Source organism: Manacus vitellinus, unplaced genomic scaffold (genome assembly GCF_001715985.3).
Source record: "Manacus vitellinus isolate BGI_N305 unplaced genomic scaffold, ASM171598v3 scaffold_1_pilon, whole genome shotgun sequence".
NCBI classification, from domain to species: domain Eukaryota; kingdom Metazoa; phylum Chordata; class Aves; order Passeriformes; family Pipridae; genus Manacus; species Manacus vitellinus.
The window spans coordinates 43012157-43032115 of NW_021939396.1; the positions used below are offsets into that span (position 1 = coordinate 43012157).

The 19959-nt window shown below is 41.2% G+C and overlaps 2 protein-coding genes across 2 annotated transcripts in view; both read left to right on the top strand.

The window, feature by feature from the left end:
• The window catches only part of LOC103761199 (ras-related protein Rab-10), a 30578-nt gene extending 21853 nt beyond the window's left edge, over positions 1-8725 (top strand). Inside the window, exon 6 of the mRNA XM_018080605.2 lies at positions 8086-8725. Coding sequence (XP_017936094.2) covers positions 8086-8160 — 75 coding nt within the window. The 3' untranslated portion in view covers positions 8161-8725. The remainder of the gene's footprint in view (positions 1-8085) is intronic.
• Positions 8726-13444: 4719 nt separating this feature from the next.
• The window catches only part of GAREM1 (GRB2 associated regulator of MAPK1 subtype 1), a 101749-nt gene continuing 95234 nt past the window's right edge, over positions 13445-19959 (top strand). The window contains exons 1-4 of the mRNA XM_029959378.1: positions 13445-13604; positions 13661-13754; positions 15789-16194; positions 16331-16397. Coding sequence (XP_029815238.1) covers positions 13445-13604; positions 13661-13754; positions 15789-16194; positions 16331-16397 — 727 coding nt within the window. The remainder of the gene's footprint in view (positions 13605-13660; positions 13755-15788; positions 16195-16330; positions 16398-19959) is intronic.

The window sequence follows — 19959 nt, forward strand, 5'->3', positions numbered from 1 at the left end:
TCCTTGAATAGTTGGACAAAAAGTCTCAAATAAGATAACTCTGATTTTGTTGTAAATTAAAAAGACATTGACTGCTGTAAATGGAGAATATATTGATATGTTAGTATGAAGCCTGAAAATACAAAACAGTAGCTATGATCATAATTACTTCAAAGACAAATATGTGTGAAGTGAGCATTTCTGCACAGTGCATTTGGGTAAGATCTAAGAATTCTCTCAGTGTGCAGAAATGGTGCTTGGTTATTTCTCACATTAAGATTGCCTGCACTTACTGTAGTGTAAGTGGAACTTGAGTATTCCTACTCATCTTCATGAAAATTCATGCAGTTTTTAGTGTGGACATAGCAAACAAATTCAGTCCACGTTGAAAATGTTATACTGCTGCATGGTTTTAATTAGAACTGCTTTGAACAGTTGTGTGCTCTGATTGCATATATGTGTGTTTGGGAATGAGAATTTGTCGAGTTTGTCTGTAGTAACAGTTCACCTTAGCTAGAAATGTTTGGAATCCTGATGGGGCATCACATACGTTACTTTGATGTATAATTTGCCATTTTTAGTGAAATGGATTTGTTGATATAAACAAGGACTCCTTTAGCCCAATTGGTTTTTCCATGGCCTAATAAGAGAGTTCTCAGTAAAAAAAAAAAATCTACCATAGAGTTTCATCATGGTTTTCAGGTTCGACAAAATAATTTGCCTGTTCACAAAACTGTGAAATCTGAATGTAGTACTTGAATTTTAACTTCCTCTAACTGATGAAATTTTGGAGAAGGGAAAATGCAGTGGGAAGTGTGACTAGTAGCTGTGAAAAATGACATGATAGGTGCCAGTCTGAGATCATTTTAATCATATATCCATTCTGTAGTGGTGAAATATGTACTTGCTGATTGTAAAAAGGAGATACAGCTTTGCATAGTGTTTTGGCCCCAGACACCTATATCTGATGGTATCAGGCTTCCCATGGTTCTGCAGTAGGACCACCTCTCCCAGACTGATGAGATGCTTCAGTGGAAGCATGTCATTGCTTTACCAGTCCCACAGAGGAAACTCCTTTTAAGGAACTTCCTAGAAAAGTCTATTATGGCCATGCTTTTGGGAAGTATGTGAAGGTCATTCAGAGGTAAGATAAATGGGCAGGGCTGACAGGCAGCAGACCATTTTCAGATACATTGCAGTAGATTGTATTAATCTGAGGAAATCTAGGATTTTTTTATATACACTCTTGCCTACCATTTACTACAGGCATTTCTTTATTAACCAAATGTACAGAAAACACCTCTGTAGATGGTGAAGATCAATGTCCAGAGTTACAGAGCTCATACAGAAGTACTAAGTGTCTTGATTCTTTTGAAATTTAGAACAAGCTGTTGTTCAGTGGAGGGCTGGGGGGAAAAAAAACCATATTAAAATGTGTCAGACATTTAAACAAAACAAAACAAAAGGCAAGTTTGTATCGTCACTATTTTGTACTGTGTTTTCCTATCTCTTAATTTGTAGTTTTTCTTGTAGTGAGTTTAAGGGAGGGAAAAGACTTCTGTATCCCAGCAATTCAGATAACTAAAGTACTGCTTGACGTTTCAGATACCATCTCAGCCATTCTATGCTTAGGCTCAGTCCTACAACTCTAATTTACATGGGTAGTCTCACTAAAACCATCAGATGTTATTTGAGAGTTTACATTGGTAACAGCTAAGGAGTCATGCCATATTTCTGAGAACTCACAATTTTCAAAGCAATCAGTTAATAATAACTGAATGCAGTAATTTAATTTTAACTTCCTCTGACTGATGAATTTTTGGAGAAGGGCTGATTTGATTGTATTTGAAAGGCTGCAGTGGAAAGAGATGTTAATGACAGATTATTCCAGAATATTGCTTAGACATGTTGACAAATAACAACAGTATTTTATTTATTCACAATTCTTATAAGTCTCAGATATGCCTAAACCTGTTCAGTAATAGATGACAGCTGTTCTTTGACAATGCTTCTGGTTGCCAGTGAACTATTTGTACTTGCGAGTCAGTCCTCAAGAAACAACCAAAACCAAAAAAATACCTCCCAGAATGCATTTAGCATTTGCATTTTTGTGTTGTTTGGTGTCATGGCTGACAAGCAGTACTTTTCTCAACTACCTTTAAAAAGAAATATTACAAACCTTTGTATTTATGTCTTTGTGTGGGTGGTTGTTGGTGTTTTTCTAAAATAGGAGCAAGGAGAGAACTGTATTAAAAAAAAAAAAAGGAAAAAAAGTACGAGGTTTTCACCTTTTTCTGAAGACTGCCATAAGACTTAACCAAAACTTGAGTTCTGCCTATCTCCTAAACTGACTACTAAGATTATTTTAATCATATTAAATAAACATATATCTGCTGAGTAGAGAACAGTGAAAATCCATTTAAGACCTTGCCCTGTGCTGTTGAGAGCAACATTTAATGTTTAACAGCTGGATGTCATTTGAGATGAACATTCTGAAATAGCAGGCCTCAATTCTACCCTTCCTTTGTTTCTTTACCTTTCTTTCCTATGGCAACAGATTTTTGAAATTACACTGTGTGTCCCATGCCTTTGCTCCTAAAGTACCTTTGTAACTGGTTAACTGATTTTAAACAAATTTGACAGGTCAAATTAAAAGATAATTAAGCTCCTGAGGAGTTCTTGAAAATAAGGTGAGAGGGAGAGTACTCTGCAAAAGGAAAGTCTCCAGCATGAGGTCATACAGTGTTGGACAGAGACCACTCTATAGAGAGACTGAAAAATGCTTCAACCAACCATTCCAGCTGGAACTTGCATCATAGATATCAAATTTAATTCACATCAAGACCCAAATCCATAGGAAATCGGATTTCATTATTGCTGAGGTTCATGGAATTGTTAGTTTGTCTAAAAAATCCCTGTGTCTCCAGCAGTGCATACTCAGTGTTTCTTTATTATCCTCAGTCATGCATGGAGCCCCAGGCTTTGTTTGCCCTTTATTTATCTTGTACTGACCACAGAATATTAATTCCTTCGAGAGGGTTTTCATAATGCTTGTAATGCTGTACTTTAGATCTATTTTAGATTTTTATCTCCATAACCTTCTTAGTAACATTAGGTAGTATATTCAGCTTTGCACACTTGGGAACCAAGGTACAGAGATTAAAGCGAAGAGGATAAATGGTGCCAACTCAGTGCTGGTGCAATGTAAGGCATAATTTAAGTACACTATCTTATTTAATTAAAAAAAAAAGTCTGTTCTGGACATTGAATGAGCTAGATATTCTTCTGGAAACAGTAGCATATAATTAGGTTATGTAAATCAAAACTTAATCACAATGTCTGAGTGTACAGGATGAGATTCATCTTGATGTGCAACCTTAGCCAGCTAAAATTTGCATGACTGGTCTGGTTGTCTGGAATCATCTCTACAAAATGGAAAGAGATGAGTCTTTTTAGGATAAAATTTTGTTCTGGAGGTGTCTTTCTTTTTCCCTTGATTATAGGGAGTTCCATATCTCAGCCTATATGGTTTCATGTGATTCAAATTAAATAAATTGAACTCCAGGAGACCAAAAGAATGGTACAGACTTGACTCGCTTCTGGCAGTTACTGCTTCTGCAGGATCTTGGTTTTGAAGACGTACTGCTCTCTTAAATAGGGTTGTTGATGTGCAACTATACTAAACCTTACCTAGATGATTTGTAGGGTTGAGGAACCTTACAGGAGGACCAAGGCTGTCTTCTCAAGTTTGTGAAATAACTAAGTGCAGTATAACATTGTTACAGTCTACCTGGTATTAACAGAAGAGGGAGATAGAGCCCCACACTTTGCCAGTGGGTTGGATGTTTTAGACATGATGGAATAGCAGGTTTTGGGAGCAAGGCCTTCATCAACATTTCTTGAGGAATGTATTCAGCAGCAGTTAGATCCTGGTCCTGTCCCTATTCCCACAGAGATTGCTTTCCCTGTTAATATATCCTTAGCTCTTGCTTAATACTGCTTGTGCCATGTCCTGCCCAGTGCTGTTGTGAGAAGACTGTCTTGCATTTTGAACAAGTAATTTGAATTACAGAATATAGGGAATGCACGGAAAGCATCAGGACTGTTCATAACTGAGCTTCCTCTACTGACAGTTCAGTAACAAAAGTGACGTGGACTTGGTTGCATCAAGTTCTCTGCCATGGTTTGTCAGTCTTTGTCAGCTATCATTGTTAAATATAAACAAAATGATTGCAGTGATTAAGGAGGATCATTCTGTCATTAGAATAAAAATCCTCAAAATTTAAAGAATGTATAAATAATAGGAACCTAATAGTTACAGTTCCTTCTGCTTGTTTCTCCAAAGCTGCTAGTTTTTCAGCAAGCACTCCAAGCCTGACTTCGATTGGGGACTTGATAGAGTAAAATCCTGTCATTCTTCTAAACCCACAGTGAGCCTCACCTCTGAAATAACTAAACCAGCATCAAAATACCAAGAACTGGTGCTTGAGTAGGTGAATCATCTGAGTTTGTATGGCACAGTTGATCTGAGTACTTTTTGCAGCAGGGAATGTTCAGCTGATCTTAACGAAGATTTACTCCATTAGAAGCCTTTCAAAGAGTTCATCTTTTCTTTTTGTTACATTTCCCTTTGTATACCACCTTAGCTTTCTTTCTCTGATTTAAAAAAAAAAAAAAAATGGAATCTTAGCCATCTCATCACAATTCCTGTGTCTAGGTATCTGTTGTATGCCAGTGATACAAACTCTGCTTAGAGCTAGGGAGGAGAGACAGCCGGGAGGGGAGACAGCAGGAAGCGTAAAACTGGCTTGAACAGATGCCTCTTTGTTAGGTGAGACATGTCTGGTGTGCTATTTAACAGGAAAAACTAGTATTTGATAGCAGGAAGTTTCAACATCTTACTAAAATCACTGCAGGGTGGAGCAGCATCTCTGTCTGTGGAGGTATTTTCAAAACCCCACTTTGCTCAAGATGCCGAAGTGGAAACTCAAGCTTCTTGGTACCATTTTGGTTCTTCTCATCTTTTCACATCTCTTTTGCTGTTTGTTGGCTGACTTGTCAGGCAGTGAGTTACAACAGGCTGAGCTGAAATGTGAGCTGGAAGTGTTAGTGTTCATAGAGCCTTGGAGGAGGAATGCTGCCTGCCTTGTTCCCAGAGGTGGGAGAGATTTGCATAACTCCCTGCTGTAATTTCAGGAGAGGGGGTGCCCCACCTCTTCCAAGGCTTGGCTGAAGTTGAGCACTACCTGGGATTGCCCAAATCTGATCGTTGCTTCAGCGCTTTATGCAGGACTCCTCATATCTCTTTAGATTATGAATGTGGACTGTTAAAATCTGTACAGCACATTTGCTTAAATGAATCCCAGGCCCTCATTTGCTTCACAAAGATCCTGTATGGAACAATCTTACCAGTCTTACCAAACTGAAGTGATTAAGAATCCTCAAATTTACATTTTAAAATTTCAAAATGGATTTCAAAATGGCTCTTCTTTATTTGTAGAGTGGTGGTTCTTGTCTTTCTATGCTGGCTTGTCTGTTGATAAACTATCAGATAATGATCTTACAGATTATAAGAACCATTGCATTATCATTATGCTTCACCATTCTTAATTACTTACAGTACTGAGGATCTGTGCTAAGGATACATGAACAGCTTACTTGCCACCCAGAAGTATTATTAAATAGTAAAATATTTGCAAATAAGCATATTCAATGTTTAAGGAACATGTAAGTTTCTCCCCTTTCACTGAAAGCATGAAGTTTGATCCTGAAGTATAGCCTGCAACATCTTGAATTACCTGTTTCCTTTAAAGTTAAGTAAGTGAAATCTGAATTCTGAAAATGTTCAAACAGGGATTTTTCTAGAACTCTTTTAAACTACTTAAACTGATTTTGTTTTCTCAGGAAAAAGCATGAGTGAGACAAAACTTTTTTAGTTTATGTCCACAATAATCAATGCTTAATGTTATTTCTTGTTCTCAAATAAATGAATTTAAACTTCTTACTGTACCATTTTCTTCCAAAGTTTTCCCTTCAGAATCTTATCTGTAAACCAGCATGGTATCTTGTTCCTTGAGATGGCAAGGTTATATTTGTGTACTTTGGATTCTGCCTTGTTCCCTCTTTCAAAAAGGTCTTCATACTTTATATTTACTGTCTATGCTTGCAGACTATCAAATACTGTCTCTGCCTAATGTTAATACAAATGTTAATAGCTAATGCCTTTACTTGAGTACCTTACGCAACTGTGCAAAAAGTTAAAATTTATCAGAAGTTATAAATCAGTGTGTTGGTATTTCTGTGAATTCTCAAGGGTAATAAAAATGTTATGTCTCTTGGTCCTTATCACTCAAAAAATAAAAATAATTTAAAAAACCCAAACAAAAGAACCAAGTAAAAGTGCACATGCTGTGTTTCTTCATTATTTGACTAATGACAAGAAATTCCTAAAATCAGTAAGTCACAGTCTTCTAGTACCCTACAGTCAGAACAATATTTGCTAATAATTTTACTGACGACAGCTTCGGCATCCATCCTGAGGTTTAGACTCTACAATACGTTTTCTGCCCTCAACTCCTGCCTCTGTCCACCACTTCTGATCCCTTCCCAGGTTCATCTTTTCTCCCAGCACCTTGCAAGGTGGAAGCCTCCCTGGTTCTCTGCAGCCCCAGGGAGGATCAAGCTCAGCCGCTCTCTTTGTGGGGACGGCCCTGGCACAGGGCAGCCAGCACTCTGGAAGAGCTGAAACTATGGCTGCAGAAGGAAAAAGGAAACAAATTTCATGCGCCCACTCCAGAATTTTAGGCAGCGATAAATATGCCCAGCCAAAAAGGCATCAGGCTTATTTGTAGCATAGGGGAACTTTTTATTTTGCCCTCATTCTGATTCACCTGAGTAATTTTAGATGAACTCTTCTGGATGTAGTCAATGTTCAACTACCCTGTGACATTGTATGTGTAAGTTTTCAATTCTGAATCGTGATTAGCATTGTTCATGATGACTTTTTTCCCTTTTCCTTTCTTTTTTCTTGTGCTTTGAATTTCATGAATTCCATCTTAGATAGCTGTTGTCTCTGGAAGCTTTTCTTTATTGTCAGAAATTGTTGTTTATGGCTGTTGGGTTTGGGTTGAGATGAATGTGGTGAATCCAGTGGTTGCACTTACTTCTCTGTGTATCATTACATACTTGGTAAACCTTCCAAGACACAGGCAGGAGAATGGCAAGTAGAGAAGTTAGGATTTTTTGTTTCCTTGGCATGTGACAATATTCTCTATGTCTTTGTGCCCTCGTTCAGGGTTCAGTGTTACAGTTTCAGAGTACAGGATTGCGACATGTATTTGTACTGTATTGCACAACTAGGTTTGATTGTTTCTCTGGTCAACACTAATTATCTAGTCTAGTTCATTGCTGAAAGGAAGAGTCCTGGTTTTCATGATCTTTATTTTTGTTATAATCTGCTTTTGCAATCAGTACATAAATGTTTTACAAGGGTGGAGTGCTATTTTGATAGTTTATCATGATAAAAACTGAACTGTTTCCATTTGGAGGTATTGGAGGTTATTAAATAGAGGCCAGAAAACAGAATTTTAGTGAATTTCACAAAACAAGTTAAAGTCCTTTCTAACAGTTAATAGCCTGTGCCTTTTTTGAGTGGGTACTGATACTCTGTATTTTCCTGTTCCTTTCAACTGGGCTTTTGCACCCCATGCTCAATACTTCAAGGATTAATGCACTTAACTGAAACTACTAAAAATTGGTGTAGTCAACAGGAGAATGTGCTCTTATAAACAGTTCATGTGAGAAAAGATTTTCAGGATAGCATGGTTTGTAGTGTCTCCTCAAAAGACACTTTCTATCATCTATCACCTTCTGAGTTAGGAGAGATGTTTGAGGCAGCTAAAGAATGTAAAGATGCCAAACCGGGACTTGCATGGGCTTCAGTTTCCATTTAATTTGTTAGAAAACTGAAATCTTATAATTAAATATTCAAAGACAAATATATCTAGTGACTTTACCAAATATTTTACATTAAAATACGTGAAAAAGCAAGCTTTTCAACTGTTGTGTTCTAGTTATCTTAATTGTTTGCTTATGTTTGTTTTACAGAAATCCTGTGTATTATATGACTTAGATGTTGTGACTCTAAATGAAAGTAAGAAGAGAACCTGCTGTGCATTCTGAAATATTGTTTCATGATCCATTTTCTCTTCAGAAAATATTAAGTGTTGCAAAGGCACACACAAGATTTTAAAAGTGAGCCTGTAATCCCGAAACACAGTGTTCAGGCATCCTTTGTATTACACAGACTTTGTTGCCAAATGTTTTTATATGTTTATATTATATTTTCATATTTTTAATGTGAAGATAAAACAGTTATCTGATATTGGAATGCATCACAGGATGACTGTGTTTGCATTACAAATGTTTGCAGAAATGTAATGTAAGTGTACAAATTTTCTCTTATTAAAAAAAAAATTACCTTGACTTTTTTTTTCTGTGTTATTTATACCAGATTTGTAATGTAATGAACGTTGACATCACCATCACACGGGCAACCTTCTGATATATGAAATCATATAACATCTTTTTAAGCACCTGATATTTACTGCCATCTCCTAAGATAATTCTATGGAAATTTTTGGCTTTTGTTTCTTTTACATCTATTTCAGAAACATATGTGTTACTTCAATAACCTTGAATAGGGAGGCTGCAAAGGTGAGGGCTGAGAAAAAAGAATAAACCATATACAAGACTGGTGTCATAGAATGGTTTGTGTTGAAAGGGAGCTTAAAAATCATCTAGTTCCAACTCCCCTGCCATGAGCAGGGATGCCTTCAACTAGGGTATGTTGCTGAACCTTCCTAAGAAGGCAGAAAACAGAGAACAACACAATCCTGTAATACACATCCTGTAATAATCATCTTTCTCATATGAAGTTGTATAATTCTTTAAAATAATTCGTGCAGGTATTAGCAGCATACCTGTATTTTCAAATGTTCATTTTGTCACAGATGATTGCTATATAAGGGTTTGTTTGATATTGTGACATATTCATGTTATTTTCTTAAACTATAAATAGATTATACTCATACATTGTATATGAGTATAATGATTCTGCTCATTTAATCTGCATTATACTGGTATGTAATAGCTTTAATTTCAGTGGAGGATATTAGATTTAATTTTAAAAAAATTAAATGAGGGCAGAATCATGTTGCTGGTTACTTTTTGTTTAATCAGAGGTAAAGAGAGCACAAATCAAACTTGCAGGACACAAAATGAAAGGACGGATTGGGAAATCTGAAGAATTGTGGTGACTATATTGTCATTTTTGGGGGGGTGGTTTGTGTGAATGAATAACACTATGCAAAATTCTGTCGTGAGCTATCCCAGCGTATCCAAAATAACTAGCTCCACTGGCTTACTGTTCTGGAATGTCACTACGCTCCTGAAATATGCCTGCTTCTTTTTTGGGGGGCTGTTTGCAGATTGTCATAATATCGATTTATTATTAGAGTTGGTATTGAGACAGGGAGCTCTAGTGGAAAATGCTTTCTGAAGCACATGGGACTGAATTTGAGCATACTGCCAGGTTTGTGTGCCACTAGCCCAGTTATGTGCTTGCAGAAAGGGTGCGAAAGGATGGGAAGGGCTACATATTTACAGGTGCTCCTGACTACTCACCATGGGCAGTCACTTAAGCCAGCGTTTATTGCAAAATCTGAAAACAAGGAACAAAGGATTATCCCTGCCTGCGTTACAACCATAGCAGAGGAAGGAAATAGTGCTGGAAGGGATTTTGAGAGGCTGTTTAGATCCTCATCATATCTCAGCCTCTGATCAGCTGCCCCTGCTGTACTGCAGGAACATGGTTAGAGACTTGGAGCGATAGAGATTTCAGAGTGGCTACTGTCCTTACTTAGCTGGCTTGGCAGGCACGAAATCTATTACCTAACCAGTACACAAGGAAAGTAGGTTCTCCCTTTTGTCTTCCCTTCCCAAGCTTTCCCTTCCCAAACCTAACCTTCCCTCCCAAACTTTCCCTTCCCAAACCTTCCCTTCCCTTCCCAAACCTTCCCTTCCTAAACCTTTACAAACCTTCCCTTCCCAAACTTTCCCTTCCCAAACTTTCCCTTCCCAAACTTTCCCTTCCTAAACTTTCCCAAACCTTCCCTTCCCAAACCTTCCCTTCTCTTCTCACTAGAGAACTCCTGTCCCTTCTACCTTCCCAGTCCAGTCTATCAGAAGATCTTTAACTTACCTATGTGTTTTGCAATCTGTTTCTTCATTTTTCTAGCCTAAGCTCTTAGACTTTTGTTGATGGTACTAGTAAGTAAAATCACATTTGCCTTCTAAAATTGAAGACTGAAGTTAAAAAAAGGCATTAAGGATACTGGCATCTCAGTATCACTAGTCCTTAAGTGATGATTAAATAGGTTTCCCCTTCTATGGAATAATAGACCAATTTTTTCCTTGGCCTTCTCGCTATGCATCTTATCAACATCCTTGCTATCTTTTAAATCCAATTTTCTAACATTTTGGGACCTTATCTTTCAGGTTCTGTCTGTACATAGTCTATACATTTATTCATAATTTAGTAATTTGATGAACTTTCTATTTTCCTTCTGGTCAATGAAGATCAGATGATTCAACCAACTTAGTCTTTATTTCACTTCCTCCTCCTCTGTGTAGATCAAATTCTGCAGTTTTGCCTTTTTGCTATGGATCTCTGATGAACTTTTAGCTGTCCTGAACTTGCAGAAATTTAGCTACTAGTTCTCTGAGTTTGTCTCCGTTAAATTCCTCCTCCTTTTCCTAACAATGAAAATAGATAAAAAAGGGCTAGACTGATTTGTAATTTTGATTTCTTCTCTTTGTAACTAATGAGAATTTCAACTACAGGAATTTCTTCTTGCAGTGTTTTCTACTTCTTGTGGCTTAGGCATGATCCAGTTACTGGTGCACCTTACTGAGATGCAAATATTCAGGTTTCTCCTAACACTCCAGGTACCATGAGTGTTCTCCTTTTCGCATCTCCTGGAGCAAAACAACTGCCTTTTTCTAAGCATATGCATTGTGGATTACATTCAGAGGAACACGCAACTGGGGGAAAACCGCCACTCTCACTAGGAGCAGAAAACCTCCTGCCAAACTGGGACATGCTGTGTTTAAAGGCATTCTCAAACTAGAAATAAGGATGTAAGTTGAGAGTATTGTCTTCATTTAGTTCTCTAAAAAGCTGGCTGGATGACAGTGTTGCACAAATTCCCACAGATGGAATTTTTAGCTTCAATAAAGGTTAAATAAGGGATTTGACTGAAAAAAGGAGGACACCTCTTACAGTGAAACGGAAGATAAAAGCTGAATGCTCACACCAGACCCTCAGATATCTTTATAATACCTTGCATGAGTGAAGATTGCCTAGATTTTGCCAGTAATACAGGAATAGTGTTCTTTTTCAAAACATGAGATGTACAGATATTAACTGTGTCAAATGCATTGTTCTCTTTCCCCTTCCCCCTTTGCCTCAGGATCCCCCTGGATCTGTGGACTGATGCCAGTTGTATGAGGCCCAATGAGGAGAAGTGCCAGGTCCTGATCTTTGGTCACAACAACCCCCTGCAGCACTACAGGCTCGGGGGAAGAGTGGCTGAAAAGTGGCCCTTCAGAAAAGGACCTGGCAGTGCTGGCCAACAGCAGCTGAACATGAGCCAGCAGTGTGTCCAGGTGGCCAAGAAGGCCAATGACATCCTGGTCTGTATCGGCAATAGTGTGACCAGAAAGACTCAGACCACCAAGTCACCCTGTACTCGACACTGGTGAGGCCACACCTCAAGTACTGTGTCCAGTTTTGCGCCCCTCACTCCAAGAAAGACATTGAGGTGCTGGAGTACGTCCACAGAACAGAGTTGGTGAAGGGTCTAGAGGGTGCATCCTGTGAGAAGTGGCTGAGGGAGCTGGGGTTCCTTAGCCTGGAGAAAAGGAGGCTCAGGGGTGACCTTATCCCTCTCTACAACAACCTGAAAGGAGATTGTAGCAAAATGGGAGTCAGTCTTTTCTACCAGGCAACTAGCAACAGGAGAACAAGACATGGTCTCAAGCTGTGCCAGGGGAGCTTGAGGTTGGACATCAGGAAGAATTTCTTCATGGAAAGGATTGTTAAGCATTGGAATGGGCTGCCCAGGGAAAGTGGTGGAGTCACTAGCCCGGGAAGTGTTCAAGAAATGATTGGACACGGCACTCTGTGCTGTGGTTTACTTGGCATGGTAGAGTTCAGTCAAAGGCTGACTTGGATGATCTTGGAGGTCTTTCCCAGCCTTAATGATCCTATGATTCAGAGAAAGTTAGAGATTTAGGACCTGCTTCTGAAGTGATCGCTGCATCTTCTGTTATATCCCATTGGACTTGTAAATATTTATGAAAATCAGGCCTATAAAGGCAAATCACATGTAGGAAGAAGGAATGCAAATTCATAGGGTTTTTTTAAAGAAATACGAACTGTTATAGCCTCACATGAAACTTACTGTATAAAGCTCAGTTTTATTTGATGTGTGCATACTGCATTGTAAAGCATGTTCCCAGATACATAACTAAAATCAGTTTGTAGTTCTTTTTCAGATGTTAGCATTGGCAGTGGAATAAATATATACTAGAGATTTTACAGCCTGCTGCATAAATGTGTTGTGAAATCAACATGAAAGTCAATTCAAAATGCATTTAAGAATAATTTCAGGAATTATTGAGTCCCTCTGCCACTGCTTATGGTTTTATGGAATGAATTTGCTGTTGATTCATAAATAGTGTCTCTGAACACCACCTGAAAAGCACTTGCAGAAGAACTGAGGTGTTGTATAACTGAGGCCCTGACCCTAAAGTGGACCTGCTCACAGCGATTCCTCTCCGGGTCTGGTGGCTTTGTTAGCATTTTGCACCAGTAGGAGACTGGTAAGAGATCACACTCAGGGACTAAGGCATTGCTAGACATCAGAGAAATTTTTATCTCTAAAGTGTTAATTACACATAAGGTGCAGTTAAAACAAGAAATCTTCTGAGGCTCATATGTGCTGATGATTTGAATGGCGTGTATGTAATATTAGAATGTATTTCAAGAAGACAGAGCTGTAGTACAGTTAGGACACATAACAAGGTCACTCTAAGAGTAAGAGCAAGATATTTAAATATTAGGAAGCTTTATGATATCTCTGCCGGAAAACAGCTGAATGAAATTCAGATAACATCTAGAAGTTAAATTTTTTTTAAAATGCACCTTGTTCCAGTAAAAAGGCTAAGAGTGGGCTGGATTTCCACTGGTTGGAGAGAACACAAACACTTTTATAGGAAGACAGACTTAAAAGCCATAGGACTTCTAGTACAATCTGAAGAATGAAAAAATCTTTCAAGAAAAATCAGCAGTGACTATTTCTGTGCAAAAGATGCTTTTCTTCCCAGATAGCAGAAGTGCATGATGTCCGAGAGAAGCATATGCTGTGAGATGGTATCGGTATCTACCCTGGAATTAATGGTACCCAAGATAGTGTTTAAGAACAATTCTTGCAAGACTAGTGCTTCAAGTCCTGGTGAATCCCAGTCTGACCTGATCTACTTTGCCTTACGCACTGCACCTGGTAACCTCGTCAAACCTGAACGAGTTAAACCCATGCTTTTGCTTTCCATATTTTAGCAATAGTGCTGTTAGCAATAGTGCTGGAGTTCGCTGGAGGAGGAGTGACCGATACCCCAGAGTGCTGTGCAGCCCTTCTGAAGGACCTTGGCAGGTGGGAGGGAAGGGCAGAGAGGAACTGTCTGAAATTCAGCAAAGGCGAATGGAGGGTCCTGCCCCTGGGGAAGAATAACCCCTTGCACCAGCACAGACTGTGGGCCAACTCGTTGGAAAGCAGCTCTGTGGAGAAGACCTAGAGGTCCTGGTGGACAACAAGCTGTCCGTGAGCCAGCAGAGCCCTTGTGGCCAAGGAGGTGAATGGTATCCTGGGGTGCATTAAGGAGAGCATTGCCAACAGGTTGAGGGAGGTTGATCCCACCCCTCTACTCATCCCTAGTGAGGCCACTTCTGGAGTGCTAAGTTATGGGCTCCTCAGTAAAAGAGAGGCATGGAGCTCCTGGAGCAGTTCCAGCAGAGGGCTTCAAAGATGATTAAGAGACTGGAGCATAAAGACTGAGGGAGCTGAGCCTGTTCAGCCTTGAGAAGAGACAACTGAGAAGGGACCTCATCAATGTATACAAGTATCTGAAGAGAGGGTGTCAAGAAGATGGAGCCAGGCTCTTTTCAGTGTTGCCAAGCAGTAGGGCAAAGAGGCAACAGGCAAAAACTGATGCACAGGAAGTTCCACCTGAGTATAAGGAAGAAATTCTTTACTGTGTGGGGACCAAGCACTGGAACAGGTTGCCCAGAGAGGTTGTGGAGTCTCCCTCACTGATTCAAGAACTGACTGGACACAATCCTGTGCAATGTGCTCTGGGATGACCATGCCTGAACAGGGAGGTTGTACCAGACGACCCCTGTGCTCCCTTCTAACTTTACCCATTCCGTGATTCTGTGCATTACTTTGCACTTCCGTAGCTTAATTCACTGAAGTTTTTGGTGAACTTTGTAAAAGGGAAACTACTTTAAAAAGAAGTGTATTTTCAAAGCTAAATTTTTGAAAATTGTTAAAGCTAACTATTCTGGTAGGTAGGATCTAACAGCAGCATGACTGAGTGTAGAGAATGAAGGTTTTTCATAATGCTGGGAAAACCCAGTGTCCAACTGTATAGCTAAAGCATGGACCCACAGCAGGATGAGGTTCAAACCAACCCAGATCCACTTAAGGCAAGATAACTTGGGTTTTCTGTAATCTTCAGTGCTGACTGGCTACCACAGTCTCTGTTTCATCATGGAGACCATGGATAAATTCCCAGTCTCTGCAGCAGAGCAGAACAAGAGCGTATCTGTCTCAGCCCTCCTTGTGCTGGCAGTGCTGTGGCACAAGCAGTGACAAAGGCACGCAGCAGTGTCTGGCCCTTCGTCCAGGGCCTGAGGAAGGGCAAGTGGCAGGAGGGCTCTTTGTACCACAGTTCTTCCCTGAGCTCTGACATCCCTGATGATCTCAAAGATAGATACTGCAGAAGATGGAGTCTGGAGAGAGATACTGGCTGTGGATGTTGTCAGTCGTTTTACTAATCACTGCAAGGCACTTTTATGTTTCTACTCAACAGTACAGCCTTAAATGTAGCCAAGTTTACTGCAGTAAAATAAACAGTTTTGACACAGAAGTGAACAAAATAAACTTAAACACAGTACAGTTGTAACCACACAGGAGTTAGCTTTTCTGGTTTAATTTCCCAGAGTTTCTGCAGTCTGGAGATCAAAATGCATTAAAAAGGGATAACATTAAATATCTTGTGAAGATCATATAAGCCTTCATCACACAAGCCACTTTGAAGAGAGAACGAGTAGTTGATTACACATTTTCCCATGGTCTGCAGACCTTTGAATACGCAATATATGCAATACTTGCGTGTGCTGTAACAGTGACTTCTGTGCACTGCTCTGTATACATGAATTCACACGGGCGTGCACGATTCGCAGGTGAAAACCAAAGGATGCACAGTGGGAGTGCGGGCTGCACGTCGGGCGAGCGGTCGGAGGGTGGAGTGAGAGGGACAGGCAGTGCGGCTCCGGCGCTCGGTGTCTCCCGCCGGGCGGGCGGGCAGCCCGGCACTTTCCTTTTCGGCGGGGAGGAGCGGCAGCTGCGCAGGCGTTGCTCGCACCCTGTTGATTAGTCAGTGCTGGGATGGCGCTTCCTGGGCAGGCGCGGCGGCGGCGGCGGGCGGCCCCAGCCGCTCCCGGGGGCGGGCGGGAGCAGCAGCAGCAGCCGGCCGGCAGCAGCACCAGCCGCCGCCGGCAGCGGCGCGGGGCCGGCGGGCCTCCCTCTCTGCCTAGCCCCGTGTCCCGGGCGGCTGGCGCTCAGCGAGCCGGGCTCTTCCCTCTCCTCCCTCCCTGCGTTCCTGCTCCGCCGCCTCCCGGCTGGCAAGCCCCCCCCCGGGTGGGAGCACCCGGCCGGCGCTGCCTGTCTGGCTGCTCTCCCTCCCTCCTTCCGGGCGGGGAAGATGGACCCCCCCGCCCTGCGCTCGGAAGAAGAAGTGGCGGTGGCCCCTGGACGGCGGATCAGCACCTACCGCCGCTGCCGATCGCCCGGCTGGACGCGGCGGTGGGGGGCGGGGGGGGCCGGGCGGGCGGCGGGGTCACTGCCGGGGCGGGCTGCCCGACCCCCTCCCGGGGGCACCCCTTCTCCTCCCGCAGCTCCCGGGAGTGCTCCCGTGCGGTCCTTGAACTTGGCATCTGCCGTCACAGCGTCTCGGTGGTGCGAGGCTTCGGCTTGCGTCGGAATCCGTGCGTTGCTTTGCATTAAAATACCTGGGTGATATACCCCCCTCTGTGTGTAGGGGAGCTCGCTGGAGCCTGTGTGCTGTCAGATGCCTGCCCTACTGAGAGAGGTCCTCGCAGTCCCAAATTAAGCGTAGAAGGGCATTTTCAGCACTGGAGACCCCGTGTTGCGATGAAGTGATGCTACAAGGCCAAATAAAAAGGGATATTAAGTAGCCAAGTGGGCTAAATTCCAAGTGTTACACTGCACTGAGAAAGCCACGGACCTGTAGAAAGGGGAGTAACATAAGAAGCCGTTACAGTCTCCAGATAACTTTTTTTGTTACAGTTCACTTGGGTCTCACCTGTGGTTTCCAAGTCTGCGGCTTTTTGTTTATTCCAGGAAATAAAAAACAAGCCTGACAGAACAGCTATGACAGCAGCATTTTACTTTTCCTAGATCCGTGTCTTAGAAAGTAATGTGTCTGCACAGAGAATTAGGGAAAGAGGGGAAAATTTTTATGAAGGCTCAGACAGCTGCTTTGTAATAATGTGTATGTGCATTGCATGGTAGCTCCATGAAAACTATCCAACTCTCTAAAGGAATGCAGAAGATAACTCACAAATTGGGAAAAATTTCCAGGCTTTTTAATTCATTAGCTTGTGAACTCACCATGTACTAATGCAATGTAACAGAGCGGTTCTTGATTTGTCAAGTTTTGTATTGAATTGAAAAGTTAAAAATGAGCACAGGCATCGTCCTCTGTTACTCCCCATATGCAGGTCAAGACTAGGACTGGTTTATTACTTAACTGCAGTGTCCATAATCCAGTGATGATTTTTGACTTTGTCCTTTGATTATGCAGTACCTTTTCCTTTCACTTGTAGTGCTTCCTCAGAGCTGGCACTCTGAGAGCAGGTTAAAGAAAAGCTTTTTGCTTTTTTACCTGCATCTGCCTGTTTTTCATGCTGTCAAAGGTATGTTGTCCTGTGAGAATGGCAAAGCTGGTTTGTTAAGGAGTTCCTCATGGTAATACCTTCTGTCACTAGACACTGCTAAGATGGCCTCCAGTTACTGCACTTAAGGCTGTCAATTTACTTGAGGTTCCTGGCAGTGATTCAGGCTTTAACAGGATGTATATATTGATGACTTATTAATTTCCTTCTCTGTGTCTCATACTTCCCAATCTCCCCATTCCTATTGTCTTGCTTCGTTGGAAGGGACCTGAAAGAGCTTCGTAGGTGGAGAAAGTTTATGGATTTTGAAGCAAGCAATTTTTAAATTTTTTTTTGTGGGGGGGAGGGGTCTTGATTTGGACCTGGTGATGGGAATATTCCATATTGTCGGGGAGATGAAGATGGTGCGGATTTGGGGCAAAAGCTTTTTTTATCCCGTATGCTACACTTCGAGCATATGCACAGGCAAGTGGATGTAGACAGACCTGAGCTCTTTTGTCCGTGCCCTCAGATGGCCAGACAGGAGGCAGATGTTGGTATAGGTGTCCTGCAAGTAGTGGTTCAACCCCACACTAAGCCTTACCAGGAGGCAGGCTCAACTATAGCTCTGTGTGAAGGGCTTTAGCTTGGAGCTGGTTGAGGTCTGGCCAGTTGAGTGGCTCTTGAGTCTTGTTTTACCTACTCATGTAGATGTACTTTTAACTTCTGGGACTGCAGACGGCAGACAAATCAATATTTTATAAAGAACACAGACGCCATGGTCTTGGTGATATGAAGAGAACACTTTTCCTTTTTCCACAGGAGATTGTCTTTCAGTAAGAGAAAGCAACCATGAATCAGTGCATAGTCTTCTCAAGGAGGAAAGTTAGGAATGTTCAATGTTTGTGGAATTGACTGGAGCACGGGCAGTCGATGGATGGTTGCTCTGCATCCCTGTCCTTGTCTTGCAAAGTTAACAAGTGGAGCTCTGTCAGAGAATTTTTTGGTGCAACACTGAAAAAAATAAATGCAGAGTTGAATCCAAATGTGGGTCATCCAATGCTTAGGAACTTTAAGGCTACCTCTGTTAACAAAGTAGCTCTTGTGCCGGTTTTATCAGGGTGCAGCTCTTGTCTCTGGGTCAGGGTTCATTTACACAGGAATGGCCTTGTCTCCTCTTTAGATGCTGAATTTCTCTCCAGATCAGTGGAAACTGCCTGTGTTTTGTGCTGTTGGAAGTCAAACCACCTGTAGATGTCTGTCTTCAGTCACCTTTTGATTCTGTGGTTGGTCTCTGTCTGTAGCAGTAAGTTGTTTCTAGGCTGGTTGTTTCAGTTATGATGAGGTTTTGTGAAAGCCAGAATTTGTTTCTTCTGTTGAATCAGGATGTAGGAGAGGATTGTAGAGCTGGAGTCATATTTTCTTCCGAAGATGCAAGTCTTACTGTGTTGTTTCTACATTTCTTAATGGACTTCAGCACTAGGTGGGTAATGTTCATAGATGATACCCACATAAGATCCCATTTTTCACTGTTGCTTCACCTTGAAGCCTTTCAGTTTGAAGGGGGAGAATGGGTTTGATGAATGCAGTTTTATTCTTTGAACTTGGATGTGAGGCTCCTGGAAAAATGCCCTTAAGTAATTTAGTTTGATTCCTTGACAGGATGAAGTTATGAAATATTTATGTGCACTAAATTTGGTCCTCTGCTAAGAAGGGAGGGTTTTTCTTGATAGTATGAGAGGAAGTAGTCTGTTGTTACATCAAGAAACAGTTGGAAATAGTTGGGCATTGGTGCCTACCTTATCTGTCTAGAAAGGATAAATATGTCAGTGATAAATATGTGCTCTTTTTTTTGGTATTAAAATTTAAGAATGGTGTTTCAGGTTATACTTTTGGATACTTTAATTCATAAATCAAATTTTGCTTGTTTTATTCTGTTCATGTGTTTTAACATTTTGCTGGTGAATATTATTCTATTAATTGAACAAATAGACTGAAAAAACTCAAATCTGTCACTCTTGAGATGAAACAAATGGTTTTTATATGGGTTTTTTTTTCCAACTTCTATAACAAATATTTCTAGACGATAACTGAAATACAGAACTGCTGAACACCATAACAAAAAATGCATGGGCTTTATTTCACACTTGGAATTCACTGAGTGGGCTCTTTCTGATGAAAAGAAGGAAGACTTTAACAGCAAGAGAGGAGTGAACTTTGTGCTGTGTTTTTCTTGTCCTTTACCCCCCTCCCCCCCTTTGCTCCCAGTCCTGCTTTGCATTGTCAGAGCTGAATCCCACCCCAGTGAGAGACTTGTGGGTGGGTGCTTGTGGGGGAAAAGATTTTGCTGTGGGAACCCTCAGCAGAAAGAGATCTTATCAGAGTGTGGTGATTGCAAGAGGGCAAAAGGTGAGCATGGCTGGTCTGTGAGAACCAGGGGTGCACGTGGGGCTTGGCTTGGCTTGGTTCTCCTTAGACCATCAGTAGAAAAAGCTGATGTCAAAGCTGTGACTGTGTCTTGTTGGTAATGTGGAAACGATGTTGTGCATGGTTATCTCAGGGCTTTAAATTTCTGGTAATTATTTTTCTAAGGATAATTTTGGAGGGTGAAAGAGAAATGCTATCAAGGTTAAGATCTGGAAAATACTGCTTTGCATAGAGCTGAGCTTCAGGCCAAGCAT